Consider the following 21272-nt stretch of genomic DNA (forward strand, 5'->3'; position numbering starts at 1 on the left):
CCCACAAATGACTAGCAATACATGTCATGAAAAATTTGTACCGCGGGGTCATTTGTCACTATTTTTATTTTTTGTTTTCCTTTTGGAGTGATTGCTCGTGAAGCAAATATCACGTGCTTACACTTGTATTTTGAGAAAAAATACTTTTCAAAATAAACTGATTTTAGAAGTTTTGTTAAACATGTTATTAGTAGGATGCCTGAAGAGTGGAGGTGGAGTACAATGGTTCCGTTGTATAAGAACAAAGGTGATATCCAGAGTTGTAACAACTATAGGGGTATCAAATTACTGAGTCATACCATGAAAGTCTGGGAGAGAGTGGTTGAAATGAGAGTGCGAAGGACGGTGTCTATTTCAGACAACCAGTTCGGGTTCATGCCGGAGCGATCTACCACAGAAGTTATCCACCTTATTAGGAGGATGGTGGAACAATACAGGGATAAGAAGAAGGATCTTCACATGGTGTTTATCGATCTAGAGAAAGCGTACGACAGGGTACCTAGGAAGGTCTTATGGAGCTGCTTAGAGGCTAAAGGGGTCCTGGTTGCATACATTAGGGTGATTAAAGACATGTATGATGGAGCTAAGACTCGGGTTAGAACAGTAGGAGGCGACTCCGAGCATTTTCCGGTTGTTACAGGGTTACACCAAGGGTCGGCGTTCAGCCCTTTCCTATTTTCCCTGGTGATGGATGTCATAACGCACAATATTCAAGGGGATGTGTCATGGTCTATGCTATTTGCTGATGACATAGTCCTAATTGACGAGACTCGACGCGACGTCAATGAGAGGCTAGAGGTTTGGAGACAGGCCCTTGAGTTTAAAGGGTTCAGATTGAGCAGGACGAAGACGGAATACCTCGAGTGCAAATTTGGGGACGAGGCGACGGACGAGGGAGTAGAAGTGAGGCTTGAATCTCAAGTCATACCTAATAGTGGTAGTTTCAAGTACCTTGGGTCAGTTATTCAGGGGACCGGGAAGATCGACGAGGATGTCACACACCGTATAGGGGTGGGGTGGATGAAGTGGAAGTTAGCGACGGGAGTCCTATGTGACAAGAAAGTGTCATCGTTACTAAAAGGTAAGTTTTATAGAGCAGTAGTTAGACCTGCCATGTTGTATGGTACCGAGTGTTGGCCAGTTAAGAACCTACACATCCAGAAGATGCAAGTAGCAGAGATGGGGATGTTGAGGTGGATGTGCGGGCATACAAGGATGGATAAGATTAGGAATGAAGATATTCGAGAGAGGGTGGGTGTGGCCCCAATAGAGGACAAGATGCGGGAAGCACGACTCAGATGGTTCGGGCACATTCAGAGGAGGTGCACTGATGCACCTGTGAGGAGGTGTGAGCGATTGGCGGTGGTGGGTACGAGGAGAGGTAGAGGGAGACCTAAGAAGTATTGGGGAGAGGTGATCAAGCAGGACATGGCGCGACTTAGGATTACCGAGGACATGGCCCTAGACATGGAATTGTGGAGGTCGAACATTAAGGTTGAAGGTTAGGGGGAAGTTGTGAATATCTATACAGCGCACTAGAGTGAGACTAGCCCGTTAGGAGTTAGGCTTAGGATACTACTGGTTAGCTACTGATGCAGGGCTTTATACGCTGGATATTAGTTTACCTTCCATCTCTCTCGTATTTCCTATATTCTCTTATATGGCTGTTATTTTGCTATTTTAATTTCTTTTATGTATGTTATGTATTTTATGTTATTATATTATGAGTCTATCAATAGTACTAATATATCGTCACTTGGTGCTTTCTTGAGCTGAGGGTCTCCTGGAAACAGCCTCTCTGCCCCTCGGGGTAGGGGTAAGGTCTGCGTACATACTACCCTTCCCAGACCTCACTTGTGGGATTATACTGGGATGTTGTTGTTGTTGTTGTTAAACATGCTATTAGTGAAACCTTTTGAGTGAATTATAAACTCGTATTCTTTTTTTAAATCACAAAGGTATTCGATTGAATTTGCACCACTTTGACTATTTTATTAAATATGTGTCCAATAACCATGATCATTTCATTCTAATCCATTACAATTTCCTTGGAATGTTGAATATTAATTGTGGTTTGTAAATGTAGTTCTATCAAACAATATCTTCGGATTTATGTTCAAAGTAGTCTATTGCTCTTTAATTTTTTATCGAGCATATCTAACATATCGGTGATAGTTTGGGGAAAGGTGGCTAAAGCTTACATTGTAAACATTACTACCGGCGCCGGGAAGCAGATTTAACGGAGAACAAAACGGCGTCATATGAGTCCATTATTTTGCTCTCTGCTTCCACCCATACGTATGCCTCCGTATTTTTCTGGGTAAAAGACTGAGAAGCAAAAGCCAACTTCTGTGTGTTTACAGCTTCCACTTGTTCGATGAAATGCCTCAGCGGAAAGCACACATGATTGATCAAAGATAATTTGTTTTGCTCGTTGTGCGATGTCTCAGCTCAAAGTTGTCTCATTTATCTGTAAAACTTTGACAAGAAAATTGCATTCCACAAATCACAAGCTTCATCAAAATCTAAGGCCAAATTCACTAGCATCCAAACATATTCATGGGCATGCCAGCAAACACGAATTACAACATCTATTTGCTACAAGGGTATCATTTATCTTGAATAAAAGTTCAAGATTTTGGGTACCATCATTCATCAGTGGGTCCTTTCAGCGGTTTTATTGTGCAGAAAATTCTGCATTGGAGAAAACAACAGAAAACTGTAGCAACGATTCCATTGATGATAAGGTTTACAAGGTTGTGATGGATCACTCTAAGCCAGAGCATAAGATGGAGAGAGCTCTTGATAAGCTTGAAATAGAATTAACGACGCCATTGGTGGTGGGGGTCTTGCAAAAGCTTCATTATGAAGAGAAGTTAGCGTTTAGGTTCTTTACGTGGGCAGGACATCGAGAAAATTATAGTCACGAGCCCCAGGCGTATAATGAGATGATTGATATATTGTCTAGTACAAAGTACAAGGTGAAGCAGTTTCGTATTGTTTGTGATCTTCTAGACTACATGAAGAGGAATGATAAGCGTTTGGTTCCTATAGAAGTCTTGTTGACAATTCTTAGACAGTATAGTGAAAAGCATTTGACACATCTTCATAAGTTTGCGAAGAAGAAGAAGAAGATAAGAGTGAAGACACAACCCGAAGTATATGCCTTTAATTTGTTGTTGGATGCTTTGTGTAAGTGCTGCCTTGTGGAAGATGCCGAGGCTATGTTTAAGCGGGTGAAGAGTAAGGTTAAGCCAACTGCTGATACTTATAACATTCTTTTCTTCGGTTGGTGTCGTGTTAGAAACCCAGATAGAGCTATGAGCATTCTTGAACATATGATCGACATGGGGCACACGCCCGATAACTTCACCTATAATACTGCAATTGACACATTTTGCTCCGCAGGGATGGTGATGAAGGCTGCTGAACTTCTCGAGTTCATGAGAACTAAAGGTTCAACCATGTCTTCTCCCACTGCAAAAACTTATACTATTATGATCTTGGCTCTTGCTCAAAATGATATGATGACGGAATGTTTTAAAGTTCTCGGGGATATGATAAACAGTGGATGTGTTCCTGATGTTTCAACTTACAAGGAACTGATTGAAGGTATGTGTTTGGGTGGAAAGACTGAGGCAGCTTATAAGCTTTTGGAAGAGATGGGAAACAAGGGCTACCCTGCTGATATAGTTACATACAACTGTTTTCTTAAGGTCCTTTGTGATAATAAAGAGAGAGATGAGGCACTTAGGCTTTATCAGAAGATGATCGAAGTGGGCTGTATTCCAAGTGTACAGACTTATAATATGCTAATTGTTATGTTCTTTAGAATGGGCGACGTAGATGGAGCCTTTGAGACATGGCATGAGATGTCTAAGAGGGGTTGTGCGCGTGTTACAGAAACATACGGTGTGATGATTGAAGGGCTTTTTGATTGCAATGCTACTGAAGAAGCATGCTTTCTTTTGGAAGAAGTTGTTAGCAGGGGTATGAAACTGCCATACCGAAAATTTGACTCATTTTTAATGCGGCTTTCAGCCGTTGGTGATTTACGAGCCATTCATAAACTGTCAGAACATATGAGAACATTCTACAACCCTGCTATGGCACGACGTTTTGCCGTCAATCAGAAGCGGAAGAGCATGAGCTTAAGAGGAAAGTGAAAATAGTTTATGTTGTCTAAATTGGAGGCTGACATCCATCTTGCTGCCTTGACGCTCATGGTTTGAGAAATTCAGTTAATGAGGAAATGCTGATCTTTGAACCTAATAGATCGATCACTTGGCAAATGGCTTGAAGTTATTATTGCAAATAAAGGATTTGTTGTGGTCAGTAAGATTCATACATTGAAAAGAAAGAAGAAAGAGGTGCATTTAAATTTCCTCACACTTTAAATCTGCTGTGTACATCTCTATTTCTTAACATGGTATGTATATTTTCTTTCACTTTAATCATTTAAATTTTTGGGAAAATTTCAATTAGAACAACTGACCTCCATACTTTTCAATTGTATAGCCCATATTTCAATTTACAACCAACTAGCCCAAAAATAATAGGCTAAGATTCAACATCCAACTCAAATAGGTTCTCAAAATTACTATTTAATTTTTAAAAAAGATTCCCCAAGCTTTTAAATTAATTTTCAAATCAGTAACTGTGAGTCAAATATTAATTCAACAAACCAAATTCATTTGGGTGGTGAAAAGTAGATTTTTAACAAGGTTAAATATGTGGGCTTAAATTCCGAATTTGATTTTGTGAGAAATTTGGAGTGAGTGTTATTTAGACTTGTTAGAAATAGTATAAGGAGGTTGTATATAAAATTTGAAGTCATTTAATGGAGATTTGGACTGGTTTTGAACGAAAATTGCAACTGAAAATCGTGGAAGAAGTTCGTCTACAGACGCTTGTATAAAGGTGTATAAAAGTGTATAATAGTGTATGAGGTGTGTTTCTACACTCATATACACTATTATACAAGATTATACATAATTATACAAAAAACTAACTTCGTCTTCTTCCTTGCGTCTTTTCTGAAATTTAATTCAAATCTTGCTCAAATCTACTCCAAATCACTTCAAATTTAAATTTTGAACTTCTTTTGATATTTTCAATCAATTGGAACAACACCCAATCCAAACAACTAAAAAATTCAAAAAAAAAACATTTTTAAAAGCAAAGCTTTGAATGGTCTTCAATGGTAGACTTCTACTCTTCAATTTTCTTACATTGCAAGCAGGTGACACAAGAGGAGAATCAGAAAATACACGGCCCCTTGAAGCATATGTAGAAGATGTGAGAAGAAGAGAGAGTGAAAGCAATGGTTGTGAGAACAAAGAATTAACTCCATAGCTTTTAAAAGCAATGGTTGTAAGAACACAGATTTTGAATTTGCAAGTGCTTTCAAAATATGTACAATGTGGGCTAGGTGGGGTAAAACTTAAAAACATGGGCCATTTTTTGTTATGGTGTGAAGTCATATGTATTTTCTTGTAATTCTTTCTTTTTTGTATTAGCCATAACCTGGGATTTTCTAGGGTCAAATTAATAATATATTTTTCTAAGAACCTCTCTAACAGATTGTTTGGATGGTTGTTCCCCATTGTATCGTATTGTATTGTTATCCTTAAACAATGTTTGTTTTAATTGTTTCATTAAAATTGGTTGTATTGTATTGTTAAATTCATTGTTCCGCAACAACGAAAAGTCCCCTTTTTTGAAACAACCGAGTGTGGTAGGATTGTTTCCTATTTTTCTTTCCAATTATGCCATAATTTATTACTCCACAATTCTATTTTATCATTTACCTTTTATTCTATTTTAACTCCAAATCTCTAACCTATAACCTACTTTGTTTTTTTCCAGAACTTCTGCCGTCAACGTTAAAGGTGTTTTGTCGCCTTCTGTTTTATTTTTTCTCCTAATTTGCTTTTAACTCGATTCTAATTAGTTGTGCTTCTTTGTTTTGCCTTCTTTTGTCTCGCTCCTTTGTTCTGCTTTCTTAAGGTGTTTTGCCTTCTTCTATTTTATTTTTTAAAATTATTTTTATGCATAATTTTTGATAAATTTAATATTTAAATAATTGAGGGTATTTTAGTAAACTTATCCGTTACAGTACAGTACGATACAGTCAAACCAAACAACAATATATTATTTAACAATAACAAACAATACAATCTATCCAAATATTATATTCATAAAACGATACGATACAATACGATACAATACGATACAATACAATACAATACAATACAATATAAAATGGGGAATAATGATCCAAACAAAGTGTAACAAAGGACAAGTATATCTATCCCTTGGTCCAAGTTTGCAAATAGATCTCCACTTTTACTTATTCAACTAGGAAAACCAACGGACAATTTACTATTTTATATTTATTTTACCCTTCTTATTAAGTACTTATTTTCAATTTATTTTCTAACATATAATAAATAGGGGCGATATAGTAAAATTATTATATTATTTATTATTTTTTAAAGAATGTGCCCAGTGAACAGTGGACAAATAAACTTAGAGGGAGGAAGTATTTAGACAGTGACTTGTACCAGATTGGGATTAGGACTGTAACTGGATGGTGACAACGTCATGGCTGTTCACATTGGCGAAAAAATATTGGTTTAATAAGCTGGAAAGTTGACATATTCAATGCCTATTAATTTGGAGATAACTCAAACCAGGACAAGATATGCTACAAAGATATAGTGTGAATACCTCTAGGTAAAATAGCACTCTATAGTTGTTCTTAAAATAATAGTCGAAAAAATATATTATATTTATATATATATACACATTCTGTATATTATATACAAAAGTTATATAATTTTTCGGCTATCAAATATAAATAGTTTTTAATGCGGGCCAAAAGTGATAATACACTTTACCTCTTTGACGAGGGTAGATTGTAGGAATTTTTACTTCCTATAGCAAAGATTAACACCTTATTTATTTTAAATAAATATCATTTAAAAAAATTATATTCTATAGATACTTTTTAATGTTTATAGCAAAAAATATCTAATTTGGTTACCTTCTACCCTTAAGCCACTAAATACGCTATTCAGTTACACTATTTTCTTTCTCTCTCTACTTTGATACATGTCATTCTCTTCCATATAATTTGTGCAGTCATGATTCTTCCTGTGTTCAGGGAAAAACTGTTCTTCTCAACGTCGAAAATAAATCCAAAAAGAACACTTTTTCGGATTCATTTATGCTCAGAAGTATATATTCTGAAACTTCTTTCGCTATTTGGACGCGTGAAATGAGAACATTTTTGCAACTTTTAAATCTCATTTTTGGTTAAATCTTTATTCTCTTTTTGAGTCAAATCTTGTCTGATACGGTATTGATTAGAGAAAGAAGAGTCCTTATTCTGCCACCATTGCTCGACAACATCATCTCGAGGTTCATCTTCTGGAGAAAGAAGAGTCCTAATATTGGATAAAGCTCAACTTCCGTCATTTTCAATACAAGATTCAAGCTTTAACAGATTCCTTATTCTGCCACCATTGCTCGACGGCGGATTCGCCGGAAATTAGTCTTTGTTCTTGAACAAAGACGACGGAGTTTGGGGCTGAGCAACTTGATTTTGTGTTAATATATTTCAATATATTTTCAACGTATCACACTGTATTTTCATGTGTTTCATTGTATTCATTATCTTTTTTTCATTGTAATTCAATGTATCTCGCTGTATTTCATGTATTTCATTGTATTCACTGTCTTTTTTTTTTATTGTATTTCAATACATCCCGCTATATTCTATGTATTTCATTGTATTCACTATCTCGCTATATGTCATGAATATATTCATATATTTTTTTAATTAATATAATTTATGTATTCAGATGTATTATATAATTTCTCTGAAGATTGTTATGTTTTGGGGGTATTTTTCGGTTGAATTTTTTTTTATAACCGAAAATACAAATTTTGTATGCTATAATTGAGTTTGTTGAGTTATATTAGGAGTCTATTATGTTAATTGATATACTTTTCATTTAAAAACAGTGTAATCCCTGTAAGCACGTGATTTTTGCCCTATGAGATAATTACTCCCAAAAAATTCAAAATAAAATAATTTTCCTTTGTGTACAATTTTGAGGATTTTCTTGGCATTTTTCAATAATTATTTGTATTTTTCCATGCATGTTTATTTGTTAAATTAATAAAAATACAAAAATACATCGCATTTGCATTTAGGATTTAAGTTTACAATTAGAAGTAATTAAGTTTGTTTTACAAGAACAAAAAAAAATCATAAAAATAATGTACGTTGCATTTTTAGCATTTAATGTCCAAATTGTGTGAGTTTATCGTAATTGCTATTTAATTATGTGTTAATTGTTATTGAGAGTTAATTTGCGCTTTTATAAATTAATTTAGTTCTATATGATAATTTAGGATTTTTAGAATTTAGTTTCAGTTTAAGAAAAATAAAAGAAGAAAAAAAGAAGCAATAAAAGAGGAAGAAAATCGGATTGGGCCACCTTCTAATTTAAATCAACCATGGCCCAAACCAAATAACCCCACCGGGTCGACCCGACCCAGTCCGCCCCATAATCCAAACTAATCCCAACCCCCATTTCTCATTTTTTTCATTACCCTAAAAAACCCTAAAAAATATACCCCCCCCCTCTTCTTCTCCTTCCAAACCCAGCTCTCACGGCTTCCCCCGCTGCTTCTGCCCTTCCCCTCGTCCCAAGCTCCCATGGTTGACCCCAACCCAGCAAACCGCCCCCTCGTCATCTCCATCCTCACGTCCAAACAGCCCCCCTTTCGTTCAACCAGTCCATCGCCACCAACGACCCTCCCCGTCCGCCATTGAAACCCAACGTCCAAACAACCATAGCTGCCCTCTTGTCGACCACCCCTGCTGCTTCTTCTTCTTCATCTCAGCTGCGTCGACCTCCAGTCAGCCACCATGGCTGCTGCTTCACCTCCCATGGCTGCCTGCGCCGTCCACCCAAACGACCATCTGCTAAACAGCCTCACGTCCAAACGAACCCCATCGGCTTCTGCTTCGTCCAGTCGCAGCTCCAGCCAGCCCGCCATGGTTGTTGCTGCTCAACACAAATACACACTGCCTCACGTCCAAACAACCTGTTGTCTCGTCGTTTCTTCAGGTTCAATCCGTCGAGGTCGTCGTTTGTCGTTCTCAGTTCGTCGAGGTTAAAAGAGAAGGTGGGTTGTCGTTGAAGTCGAGATCCGTTAGGTCGTTGGCAGTCTTGGTTCGAGTTTGCCATTTCTGTTCGAGTCCGTCGTTGGTCATTTCTGGTTAGTTGGTTTAAGTTTCATTTCTGTCCGTATTTTGTTTAATATTCTCGGATCTGAAATCAATATATTTTTGATTCTTTTCTTGTTCGTTGTTTATCATTTTTGATTATTTCTTCAGTTTGTTTTATGCTCTTGTTTAGTTTAATATAGAAGTTGTTGGTTGTAATATTGTTAGATTTAATTTGAAGTTCAATTGATTATTGAGTTTAGTGATTTGAATCTACTTATTTGTTATGTTCAATTTGTTACTGTTATTGAATCTGAAAGTATGTTTGTTGTTAAAAATATTGTTCAGTCAAAAAATATTGAGTTTCTAGCCTAAATTTGTTGATGAAATTTGATTAGAAATTGGTTATAGCTGTTGTATTTTGGTTAGATTGATTAGGTGAATTGGTTATAGCTGATGGGGGTAGAATGGTAAATTGCAGTATATTCAGGGGTAAAATGGTAATTTCAGTAATTTCAGAGGGTTATTTTTGGAATTGAAAATCTTGGATAATTATTTATTTTGAGTGCTCTGTCCACTAAGCTAATAATATTAAAATAAGGTATTAAAATAATATAGTGGGGGACAAGACATATATTAGTGGGGAATAATACATTTGTTTAATAAAAGTGGGGGACAAGACATGTAGTAGTGGGATTACGGGGCTCAACAAGATGGGACCTCTTCTTTATTGTTTAATTGTTTAAAGTGGTCTGTTTTGGACATAAATAAGGGGAGTTTGGGCAGAATTAGAGGAGGACTTTTAAAATCTTGGGGGCTGGACACAAAGAAAAAAAAAAGGTTTTACTGAATATTAAAGAGAAGAATTCCGAAAATATTGAAAGGGGATAGGAGATTGGCTGAATATTGAGGAAAATTTTTGAAGGAGAGTCGAAAGATAGAGTAGTATACACCTGATATACAATCTGCATACACTGGATATATAAAGGGGTCAGAATTTAAGGGTTAAACATTAACTGGTCTTTCAATCTAAAAAAGATTCACTTTGTTTCTGCCCGTTGAATGTTGTTGGTGTTTCTGAATTTTCATTTGATTTGTTTCCTTGAGTTTGGTTGGTTTTTTGCTACTACTTCACTGATTATTGCTGGATTTTTGTTTGATTTTAAAATCTGTCACTGATTTCTCGTTGCTGGTTGTTACTGGTTGCGGGGTGTTGCTGTTGTTATATGCTACTGTATTTCTGTTGATCTTCCTCTTCTTTTACTTCCAATATCAGGTACACAAATTGATACACTGTTTCTTGTAAAATGGAAACTGAAGCATAAATATGAAATGAAGAGTTGAAGTTCTAAATTTATCTTAGTTATATTCTGAATTTTAGTTGTGTATATACATTATTTGGTTTCCTCTAATCAGAATCATGTAGTTGTTTAATATATAATGGAACATCTGACAGTAGCTTAGTGGACGAACTGTCTATGTATTGCTAAAAAAAATAAATGATGTAGTAACTCTGTTCAGATAGTTCGTTATTATTTGATGATTATCATATCTCAAAAAACATGTTAGCTGATTTAGACTATTCTTAAACATTCAACAGTTAGCTCATTAAACGAATAGATCGTTTCTAAACTTGTAGGAATATTGTTTAGCTAGATATTATTGGTTAATTTCAGCATGTAAATGGTTTAGGATTAAAATTAGATTGCCAAGTTTTTTTTTTTAATTTGACAAACTGTGAGCATGCGTAGTATAATGTAACTAGGTAGTAACATGTGAATGAGATGACCCAGGTCCAGTTTTGTGCCATACACGTTGGGCCTGGGTCCACGTTGGACAACGGGCTGTCCATATTGTGTTTACATTCTGATTTAACAAATTGCGTTCGGAACCCGACTATAACAATTCGTAAGCATGTAAATAAATTAGGATCTTTTCTCTTTCATTTTTAGAGACAAATTTAATAAAAAAAATGTTGGCACTTTAGGATTATCCTTTTTAAAACAAATGAGATGAGCCTCGCCCAATAAAATGCACAAGTTGCGGGGCCCTCAATAATTGGTTAATAATTGTATAGACTTCGGGATCGGTCGTTTAGCAAATTTCACGGCCTTACCAAAAAATAATGATACGCTAGTCGTTTTAGGCGCGCTTTTAACAATTTACTTTCTTAAATTCGGGTGCACATTTATGTGACCCAAATCCAAATCTCAACAGAGTCGAAATATGTCGATAACCACGGGTACATTGATGTGACGTGGTTCGAGATACGTTTTTCACAATGTTGTAATTCTCTGTTAAAATAATAATAATAATAAAAGCGGTAAAAAGTTTAAAGTTTGCACATAAGTTCATAATTGTATAAAATCAGATAATCAAGCCGAATATGACAGTTGAGCGACCGTGCTAGAACCACGGAACTCGGGAATGCCTAACACCTTCTCCCGGGTTAACAGAATTCCTTATCCGGATTTCTGGTGCGCAAAATGTTAAACAGAGTCATTCTTTTCCTCGATTCGGGATTCAACCGGTGACTTGAGACACCATAAATCTCCCAAGTGGCGACTCTGAAATAAATAAATAAATCCCGTTTCGATTGTCCTTTAATTGGGAAAAAACTCCCATCCGCGCCCCTTTCCGGCGGCGCGGGCGAAAAAGGAGGTGTGACAATCCCCTGTTTCACGTCGTGAATATAGTCGAATACATTCGAATACAATAATCTGTCAAGCTGTAATCCCATGTTTTACGCCATGAATACAGTCGAATACACTCGAATACAACAACTGATTAGCTGGACTTTCCTGATTCACGCCTATTTTTGCTATTGTATTCATGAATACAGTAGCTTAAATACATCTAATACATCTTATAACAACAGAAAACGTATTTACAATCCGTAATATAGCAAATGATATTTATAGATAGCTAATTACCACAAAAAAAGCGTTTTATGAAAAATTCTCTAGATTGTATCTTCCTAATGATAATGAAAGTACATTAATATAGATTATGCGAGAAACGTGAAGTGATTTACAAGTATAACGGATGACTAGAATAATTTTATGTAAGACTAGCATATTCCATATGCACATTAACTCCTTAAATTAAAATCTCGACACAAAAAGCAATTATTTTTTTATGAAAGTAGTAGTCCATCTTGGGGCCAAACACAGACGAAAACAAAGAAAAGAAAAATGAAATTTAAAGAACCTATGAAGATTTGCTTAAAAGTTCGTCATTTACCTTGATTTGGCGTTATGCTTGACATTATTGTGATAGTTGTTTTAGGTGTCTTGGAATCATGGGATATTTTTTAAAATTTCGCAACACGACCATAACGTAACAGGAGAAAAGGAAACACGTGGTCATAAGATAATTAATTACCTAGCTTTAGGGAGATGTACTTAGAAAACGTAGTCCGTATTAGATATTGGAAATGACATAATGAGAGTTAATTATTGGTAGAAATGACCACAACACTCTATAAGGCTGCTATTTAGGATAATAAGATGTATCCTGAATTTCAATTTTTCAGTATGTCATGAATTATTCTGAAGTTAAGATTTTTAATTTTAAATTTCAGGGGAAAGCAAGTATTGGTTAATCTTTAAATAGCATCCCTGAAAATGTATTTGTACACTTGATTGTAATAGCCAGTTTCAGTTTGAATAAAGTAAATGGCCCTACAGAAATCTTACTAGTATATATTTTATAGAGAAATTTTCACAAACCACTATTATTTAGTGATTATTAGCTAGTTGTAGCTATCATTTACTATATTACTTTATATAGCTATGTTTTCAGGTTTTTTAGAGTGTATTCGATGTATTTAAGCTATTGTATTCATGAATACGGTAGCATTTCTCGGCGTGAAAAAGGGGATTACAGCTAGACATATTATTGTATTCGACTGTATTCACAGCGTGAACAAGGGATTACAGCTAGACAGATTATTGTATTCACGATATGTATTTGTGAATATAGTAACGTAAATAGCGTAAATCATGGTCTATTCAGTTGTTTTTAAACGAAAAGTGAATCAATTAACATAAACAGATTCCTAATATAACTCAACAATAGCATATTTGGTTGGTTCGAGGGTGATCTAGCTCGAGTGTCATAATTGCTCATTATATTTGTTTGCTTTATTTTACAATTAATTTCTTGTTAGAACATGCACAACGGAAGCAAGCATACAAGCTAGGCATCAAATACATGTAAACTAGACAACACAATAATAACGAGATTAGAAGCACTAACCTCTTGAAATAGTTGCACAAATCTCCCAAACAGCAAGAGAATCCAGGGCTGCAGTCTTCTGTTATTTGCCTAGTAAAACCTTGGACGATTTTGCTTTTGGGTGGGCAAGAACAATACAACTCTAAAAGGTGAGTTATTAGGTAAAATTAATCTTCCTTTAATAGAGTTATTTTGGCCGAAAATCCTCCTCAAAGAACGTGTAGGATTCTCTTTCTACAAGTAGAATCCTACTCCAACTCTAATAGATGACTTTTCTCCCAAGTCTTGTCCAGGTTTTTACTAGGTATAACAGGGACCATAGAAATAATAAGAGACTACCAATTATAATATTAATTCGAAATTAGCATGAATTAATTCTTACTATAATAAATTGTAATTTATTCCACTAAAAAACTGCAATTGAACTTCTCAATATGAATTTCAAAAATTCAATAACACTTATTTTAACTCCCCATGTTAAGATCTCAAATACCAGTTAATTAAATTAAATCACTGAAAATTTAATTTAATCAACTAATTAAATCCTTTACAATTCCGCTTAAAACATTTCATGTGACGGATACAAAATCCGTCGGTCGAGTTTTCACATGAAAACTTATAAGCTTACATAAAGGGGTATCATCAAACTCAAAACCAAGTCATGGATTCTATCAACTAATTATTATTCACAAATGCTATTCGTTATTGTCCAATCTATTAGACATACACTAACTCTAAATAGAGTCGTACCTTTTGATAAATCAAAACAATAAACAAATTACATTGATCATAATAATTATATCAAGATTAGGAGTATAAGCTCATTTAATGAATTAGAGAAAATATTTTATATATTCAGTACAAAAATATCTTTTCTCTACTTGGTCCGTTCAATATATACTGAGTATACTAGCATAAGAAGTTGGAGTAAAACTACTCTCATAATCAAGACAAATTATACTATAATCTTGTGCTACAATCATCAATGTATCTTGTCCAACAATATCATTGATTGTGAACGTAGTTTATTAATTATGAGAACCAACAATTTAATCTTGTGTGCATGAACTAAGACTTCATATACTAAATTGTCTACCACATAATTAAAGAGACACACATGTAACAAATGATCTATTTGAAATAGTACTTTATTGAATTGAATAAATTAAATAAACAATTATTCCATAAAGAATAAAATATAATATTATGTCTAAACCGCATGGTTAATAGTGTATCCCAACAATCTCCCACTTAGACTCATAACCATGCGTCTACTACTCTAACACCTATTTCTTCTACATGTTTGTCAAAAATCTTCTGTGTCAAGCTCTTTGTAAACGGGTCTGCCAAATTGTCCTCTGACGCAATCTTCAACACTCTTGCATCACCTCTCTGAGTTATGTCCTGAATTAAGTGATATTTACGCTCAATATGCTTACTCCTATTATGGCTTCTTGGTTCCTTCGAGTTTGCAACTGCACCACCATTGTCACAATAAAGTACAATTGGTGCTTGAACCGAAGGAACCACATTAAGCTCTTTCAGAAAGTTCCTCAGCCAAACAACCTCTTTAGCTGCCTCAGATGTAGCCACATATTCGGCTTCCATGGTGGAATCAGCAATACGTGATTGCTTGATGCTCCTCCAACTTATGGCTCCACCTCCTAAGGTAAAAACATATCATAAGGTAGATTTTCTAGAGTCTCTATCTGACTGGAAATCTGAATCAGTATAGCCAATGGGTGCAAGATCACCTGAGTGATACACCAACATATAATCCCTAGTCCTCTTCAAGTACTTGATTATATGCTTAACAACAGTCCAGTGTTCTCGACCGGGGTTAGACTAAAATCTACTAACCATGCCAACAGCAAAGCAGATATCAGGTCTAGTACATAGCATAGCATACATAAGACTCCCTACAGCAGAAGCATAAGGGGCCGCCTTCATCTTTTCTATCTCATCAGTCGTTTTTGGGGACTGATCTTTTGACAGAGAGATTCGTGTCTAAAAGGGAGAAACCCTTTCTTGGAATCTTGCGTGCTAAACCTGGTTAAGAATAGTATCAATATAAAGTGCTTGGGACAAGCCTAATATCCTTTGCTTGCGATCTCGCATAAGCTTGATCCCAAGGATATGTGTTGCCTGTCTCAAGTCTTTCATATCGAAACGTGAGGACAACTATTCCTTTACTGAATTCAATATGCTCACATTATTTCCTATGAGCAAAATATCATCTACGTACAAAACAAAAAATGTAACTTTATCTCCATTCCACTTCTTATAGACACAAGACTCATTTTCACATTGATCAAAACCGAATGTTTTAATCGATGCATCAAAACAAGTGTTCCATGCCCTAGAAGTTTGTTTTAATCCATAAATGAATTTCTTTAATTTGCACAACATGTGCTCATTGCCACTTTTTATGAAACCAACTAGTTGTGCCGTGTAGATGCACTCATCAAGACTTCCATTTAGAAAAGTGGTCTTGACATCCATTTGCCATATCTCATAATCGTAATGAGCAACAATGAATAAGAGAATCCTAATGGATTTAAGCATGGCTACTGGCGAAAAAGTTTCCTCATAATCGATCCCTTCTTTTTGAGTAAACCCTTTTGCAACAAGCCTAGCTTTAAAAATTTGCACTTTTTCATCCACTCCTCTCTTTTTCTTATAGATCCATCTACAACCTATGGGTTTGACTCCAGTAGGTGGTTCTACAAGATCGCAGACTTGATTGGAGTACATGGACTCCATTTTACATTTCATAGCATCAACCCATTTATTAGCATCTGTATCATGTAATGCTTCGTCGTAATTAATAGGTTCTGTATTAGGCTCTTCAGAGATTCTATCATAAGATTCTCCCAAGAGCGTAAACCGGAGAGGTTTTCTAATAATTCTCCCACTAAAACTAGTTATTGCAGGTGGAAGTTGATTTTAATGTTGAATCACAACATCATTTTCTAGAACGAAAGCCTCAATGTTATCCTCCATACCTTGCGGTGCTGGGATATCATTAACTTCTTCCTGGAGTGAATGCTGCATAACAATTTCAGGTTGTTCAACAATCTGAGGTTGCTCAACATTACTCCCACTACTTTGGGGTAGTGAGATGTCAGGCAATTGCTCTTGTACAATCTGCTGCCTATTGACATTTCTCTCACTACGATAATGCAGTGGTATGTCAATACTAGCTTCCAGGATACGTTATAGAGATGAGTCTTTAGTTATTCCATTATTTAATCCTGTAAAACTAGTTTACTTCTAGGAATATGATTCGTTAGATAATCCTCTTCTAAAAATCTGGCATTTGTCGTAACAATTACCTTCTTTTCTTTGGGACAATAAAACAAACCGCCTTTAGTTCCTTTTGGATATCCAATAAAAATACATATTTCTATCCTTGATTCCAATTTATCCGCTTTCCCTTTCAGCACATGTGCTGGACAACCCCAAACCCGAATATGCCGTAAACTTGGCTTGCGCCCAATCCACAATTCTACTGGAGTCAAAGGTACTGACTTTGAAGGAACTAAATTGAGAATGTAGTTTGCTTTTTGTAAAGCATATCCCCAACAGGAAGAAGGCAAATCGGAATAACTTAACATTGATCTAACCATTTCCATAAGGGTCCTATTTCTTCTTTCTGCCACACCATTTTGTTGTGGTGTTCCTGGGGCAGATAATTGAGATGTAATTCCATTATTTGATAAGTATTTTATGAATTCCGCAAAAAGGTATTCACCACCATGATGAGATCGCAATGTTTTGATATATTTATCATGTCTCCGTTTTCATCTTAAATTCTTTGAATTTCTCAAAGCATTCAGACTTACAGTGTAACAGATAAATATATCCATATTTTGAGTAATCATCTGTGAAAGTCACAAAACACTCAAAACCACCTCTTGCTTGTATATTCATAGGGCCACACAAATCAGAGTGATCTAATTCTAGCTTATCACTGGCTCTATTTCCTTTTGAGGGGAAATGTCTCTTGGTCATTTTGCGTTCTAAACAGGATTCGCATGTTGGTAGTGACTCCACTTTCAATGAACTCAAAGGTCCATCAGAGACCAATCTCGATATTCTATTTAGATTTATATGACCTAGACGTAAGTGCCACAAATAAGTTTGACTCAATTTAGAAATACGTTTTCTTTTATATGGTAGATTAATGTTATTTAGTTCTTTTGGTTGTTGTAGCACATGAGGAGATATATTAAGAATAAAAAGGTCATGTACTCTAGCAACAATGTAGATAAAACGTTTATTAAGCTTAATAACAGCAGAATTATTAGTAAAATAAATATTATAATCAGCATCCATTATTTTCGAAACTGAAATCAAATTCCTTCTAATAGAAGGTACATAGATAACATCTTTTAAAACTAAAACTCTATCACTACTAAACGAAACTCTAATATCTCCTAAAGCTAAAGTTGGTGCTGGCTCGCCATTGGCTTGAAAAATGCAAACTTCATTCTAACTTAGCCGCCGCATTTCCTGAAATCCCTGCAAAGTAGTGCAGATGTGATTAGTGGCTCCCGAATCTACACAGCAAAGCAGGGTAGAAACAGTCGCTAAACAAGTTTCAATGATATTTAAATTTGAATTAACTTGCTTATTCAACTTTGCCAGATAGGCAGTGCATTGCTTCTTGTGATGCCCAGGTTGCTTGCAGTGATAGCACTTGCCTTTGGACTTTTTCACACTAGTCGCACCACCAGGTGCCAGAACCTTTTGAGCCTTCTTCTTTTTCTTATTGCCTTTCAACTTAGAAACCGAAGCTTTCTCAACATTGAGTGCCACAATTGGAGCTTTTTGTTTGATAATAGATTCTGCCACTTGCAGCTCATTCAACAGTTTCGCTAGTGACAAATCCATTTTGTTCATATTATAGTTCAAGTGAAACTGTTCAAAACTGTAAGGCAGAGTCTACAGGACCATCTCAACTTGAGACTCCTTATCAATCACAGCTCCAAGGACATCTAGTTCATTCAGAAGACTCATTATCTTCAGAACATGGTCCATGACCGATGATCCTTTAGCCATCTTGGTGTTCAAAAGGGCTTTCGTGGCTGTCTGCTTAGCTGCACGATTTTGTTCACCGAACATCTCTTTGAGACTTTCGAGCATATCATAAGCAGACCTCATAGACTGAATGCTGATGTTGCAAAACATTCGCCATAGAGGCAAGAATGTAACATCACGCCATCTCTTCAGCCTTAACCCATTTGTCATAGGCCTTAACCTGATCATCAGTAGCATTTTCAGGTTTTTCTGGGCATTTCTCAGTGATTACAAATTTGTAATCTTCAGCAGTTAGGACAATATCAAGGTTCCTTTTCCAGTCAACATAATTTGGTCCTTCTGACTTGTTTTGGTTCAAAATTGAGGTAAGTGAGTTGAATGAAGACATGGTTAATTTGAGAGATATTCACATTAAATAAATTATTAGTTATGTATTTAGAATAATTAAATTCAAAACAGCACATTACACATATAACCATGCTCATTGAACAGTTAGATTCGTTAGGGAAACTTAACTATTCATGCAAAATATATGAGTGATGTAAGATATTAACACAATAAATTTAAACAGGACCAACTCAGATGGAGAGTAAACTGTTAATTTAATATAGGTAAATATCACTTTTATAAACTCTAAATTCATTCAATCAACATGTAACTCAATTGGAGAGTTAATACAAGTAATCAAATAACTAGAGGCAAAAATTACAATAATTATCTATAATGAATTTATCCGATGTGGAAGAAGACCTATGTCAACATATAAATTCATTATATTACTATAAAACATGATTGGAAACAATGGGAATTGAACCCTAACATCATAGATTTCTTTTAATTTTTTTTATTAAAAAAATTTCCAGAAATAGAAAAAGGCCAAAAACCCATCTAAACTACCCCGAATGCCCAAAAAGCAATGACTATTGCTCACTGGGCCGTTTCCGATGAACCTACCAAATTTGAGGTCAATCGGAGTTCGACAGAATTTCAGAATTCTAAAATTTCTAAAATTCTATTTTTGGCGTCTTAAGGGTTTTTAATTATTTTGACTTGTTCAAATTACATAATATACTGATATATGTTAACATATGATTTCTGAACTCAAAATAATTCATTTTTATTTAATAAAAACGTGTTTAGACAGAATTGTAAAAACAATATATTTTTCACTAGTCAAAAACGCCACTGTTCATAATTCTGTATATTAATCCAAAATTATAGAACTAATATCATACAAAATAGTCAAGTTTTTATTAATATAACACTTTGATTATGGACAGAACGCAACTAAAACAGATTAAAGGTATTGGTTCACTATTTATGCATATGTATATTAATCCATAATTACAGAACTAATAACATTCAAAAACACAGTCACGTTTTTATAAAAAAATTGCTATTAAGCAAAAACGTAATTTAAACAGATTTTTATTTAAATATAACACCACTATTTATACATGTGTATATTAATTCATAATTTCAGAATTACAGAATTAAGATACTAATAAATACAATCACGTTTTTAACATAGAATATCATCCCAGACATGTATCAATGAACAACACATTTTAATATTACTCTATGCATGTTGTATTACATTATCTAGTTAGATGTAAGATGACGTCTGATACCAATTGTTAGAACATGCGCAGTGGAAGCAAGCATGCAAGCCAGACATTAGATACATGTAAACTAGACAACACAATAATAACAAGATTAGAAGCACTAACCTCTTGAAATAGTTGCATAAATCTTCCAAACAACAAGAATCTAGGCCTGCAGTCTTCTGCTATTTGCCTAGTAAAACCTTGGGCGATTTTGCTTTTGGGTGAGCAAGAACAATACAACTCTAAAAGGTAAGTTATTAGGTAAAATTAGTCCTCATTTAATAGAGTTATTTTGGCCGAAAATCCTCCTCCAAAAACGTGTAGGATTCTCCTCCTACAAGTAGAATCCTACTCCAACTCTATTAGATGACTTTTCTCCTATGTCACTTTTTACCCAAGTCTTGTCCAGGTTTTTACTAGGTATTGTAGACACCGGATTTTTGACCCTCCCCGAGAATTTTCACATTTTTAGCGTGAATATGTGAAATTGGGTCTAGTATAGCTATTTTAACTATTTTTACTTTATTTTGTTGCAAAAAGAAAATTACAAAAAATATATATATAAATTTTAGTTTATGTATCTCTCATAAACTTGAAAAATACAAAAATTGCACTTTATTTTTGTACTTTATATAATTTCGAAAATTACAAAAATATAGTTCTATTAATGTTTTGTAGTCATTTTAATTGTTGAAAAAATTAAAAAAATATTACTTTATATTTTATCTTTATATAAACGAAAATTACAAAAAAATAGTTTTATTAATATTTTGTAGCTATTTTAAATCTTGAAAAAATAATTAAAAAAGATATAGTGTTGTTTAAATATTAGTCTTATTTTTTGTAGTTATTTTGCTTACATAGGACTAGTTAAGCAATGTTTTCTATTTCTCGGGTCCGGGCAAAAGAATAATATTCGGGTTCAAACTACCCGGTTTTAGGCCTAATTTTCGGACCTAGCCCATAATAAACCGAGTCCACCGTACACGGGGAACCCCACCACGCGTGGGGGACATAAACCTTGAACCCCACCACGCGTGGGGCTCATTTTTCTTGGCAAAAGGTATCAAATACCCGGGCAAACACAGAAGGGAAAGGGGATTTTTTTAAAAATGAAAAACGGACAGAACTGGGGAAGG

General features: G+C 34.9%; 2 protein-coding genes across 2 annotated transcripts; one reads left to right on the top strand and one right to left on the bottom strand.

Moving 5' to 3' along the window:
- The first annotated feature begins 1961 nt into the window (after positions 1 to 1961).
- LOC107773167 (pentatricopeptide repeat-containing protein At1g73400, mitochondrial-like) lies at positions 1962 to 4490 on the top strand. Its single transcript, XM_016592617.2, has one exon. The coding sequence runs from the start codon at positions 2442 to 2444 to the stop codon at positions 4164 to 4166; it is 1725 nt and encodes a 574-aa protein (XP_016448103.1). The 5' UTR covers positions 1962 to 2441; the 3' UTR covers positions 4167 to 4490.
- A 13940-nt stretch (positions 4491 to 18430) lies between these two features.
- Positions 18431 to 18914, bottom strand: LOC107813346 (uncharacterized). The gene is made up of 2 exons (XM_016638604.1): positions 18706 to 18914; positions 18431 to 18659 (listed from the first exon to the last, which is right to left on the bottom strand). Exons 1-2 carry the CDS (start codon positions 18912 to 18914, stop codon positions 18431 to 18433), a joined length of 438 nt encoding a protein of 145 aa, XP_016494090.1.
- Between the last annotated feature and the right edge of the window lie 2358 nt (positions 18915 to 21272).

The sequence above is a fragment of the Nicotiana tabacum genome, chromosome 16 (genome assembly GCF_000715075.1).
Source record: "Nicotiana tabacum cultivar K326 chromosome 16, ASM71507v2, whole genome shotgun sequence".
Lineage (NCBI taxonomy): Eukaryota > Viridiplantae > Streptophyta > Magnoliopsida > Solanales > Solanaceae > Nicotiana > Nicotiana tabacum.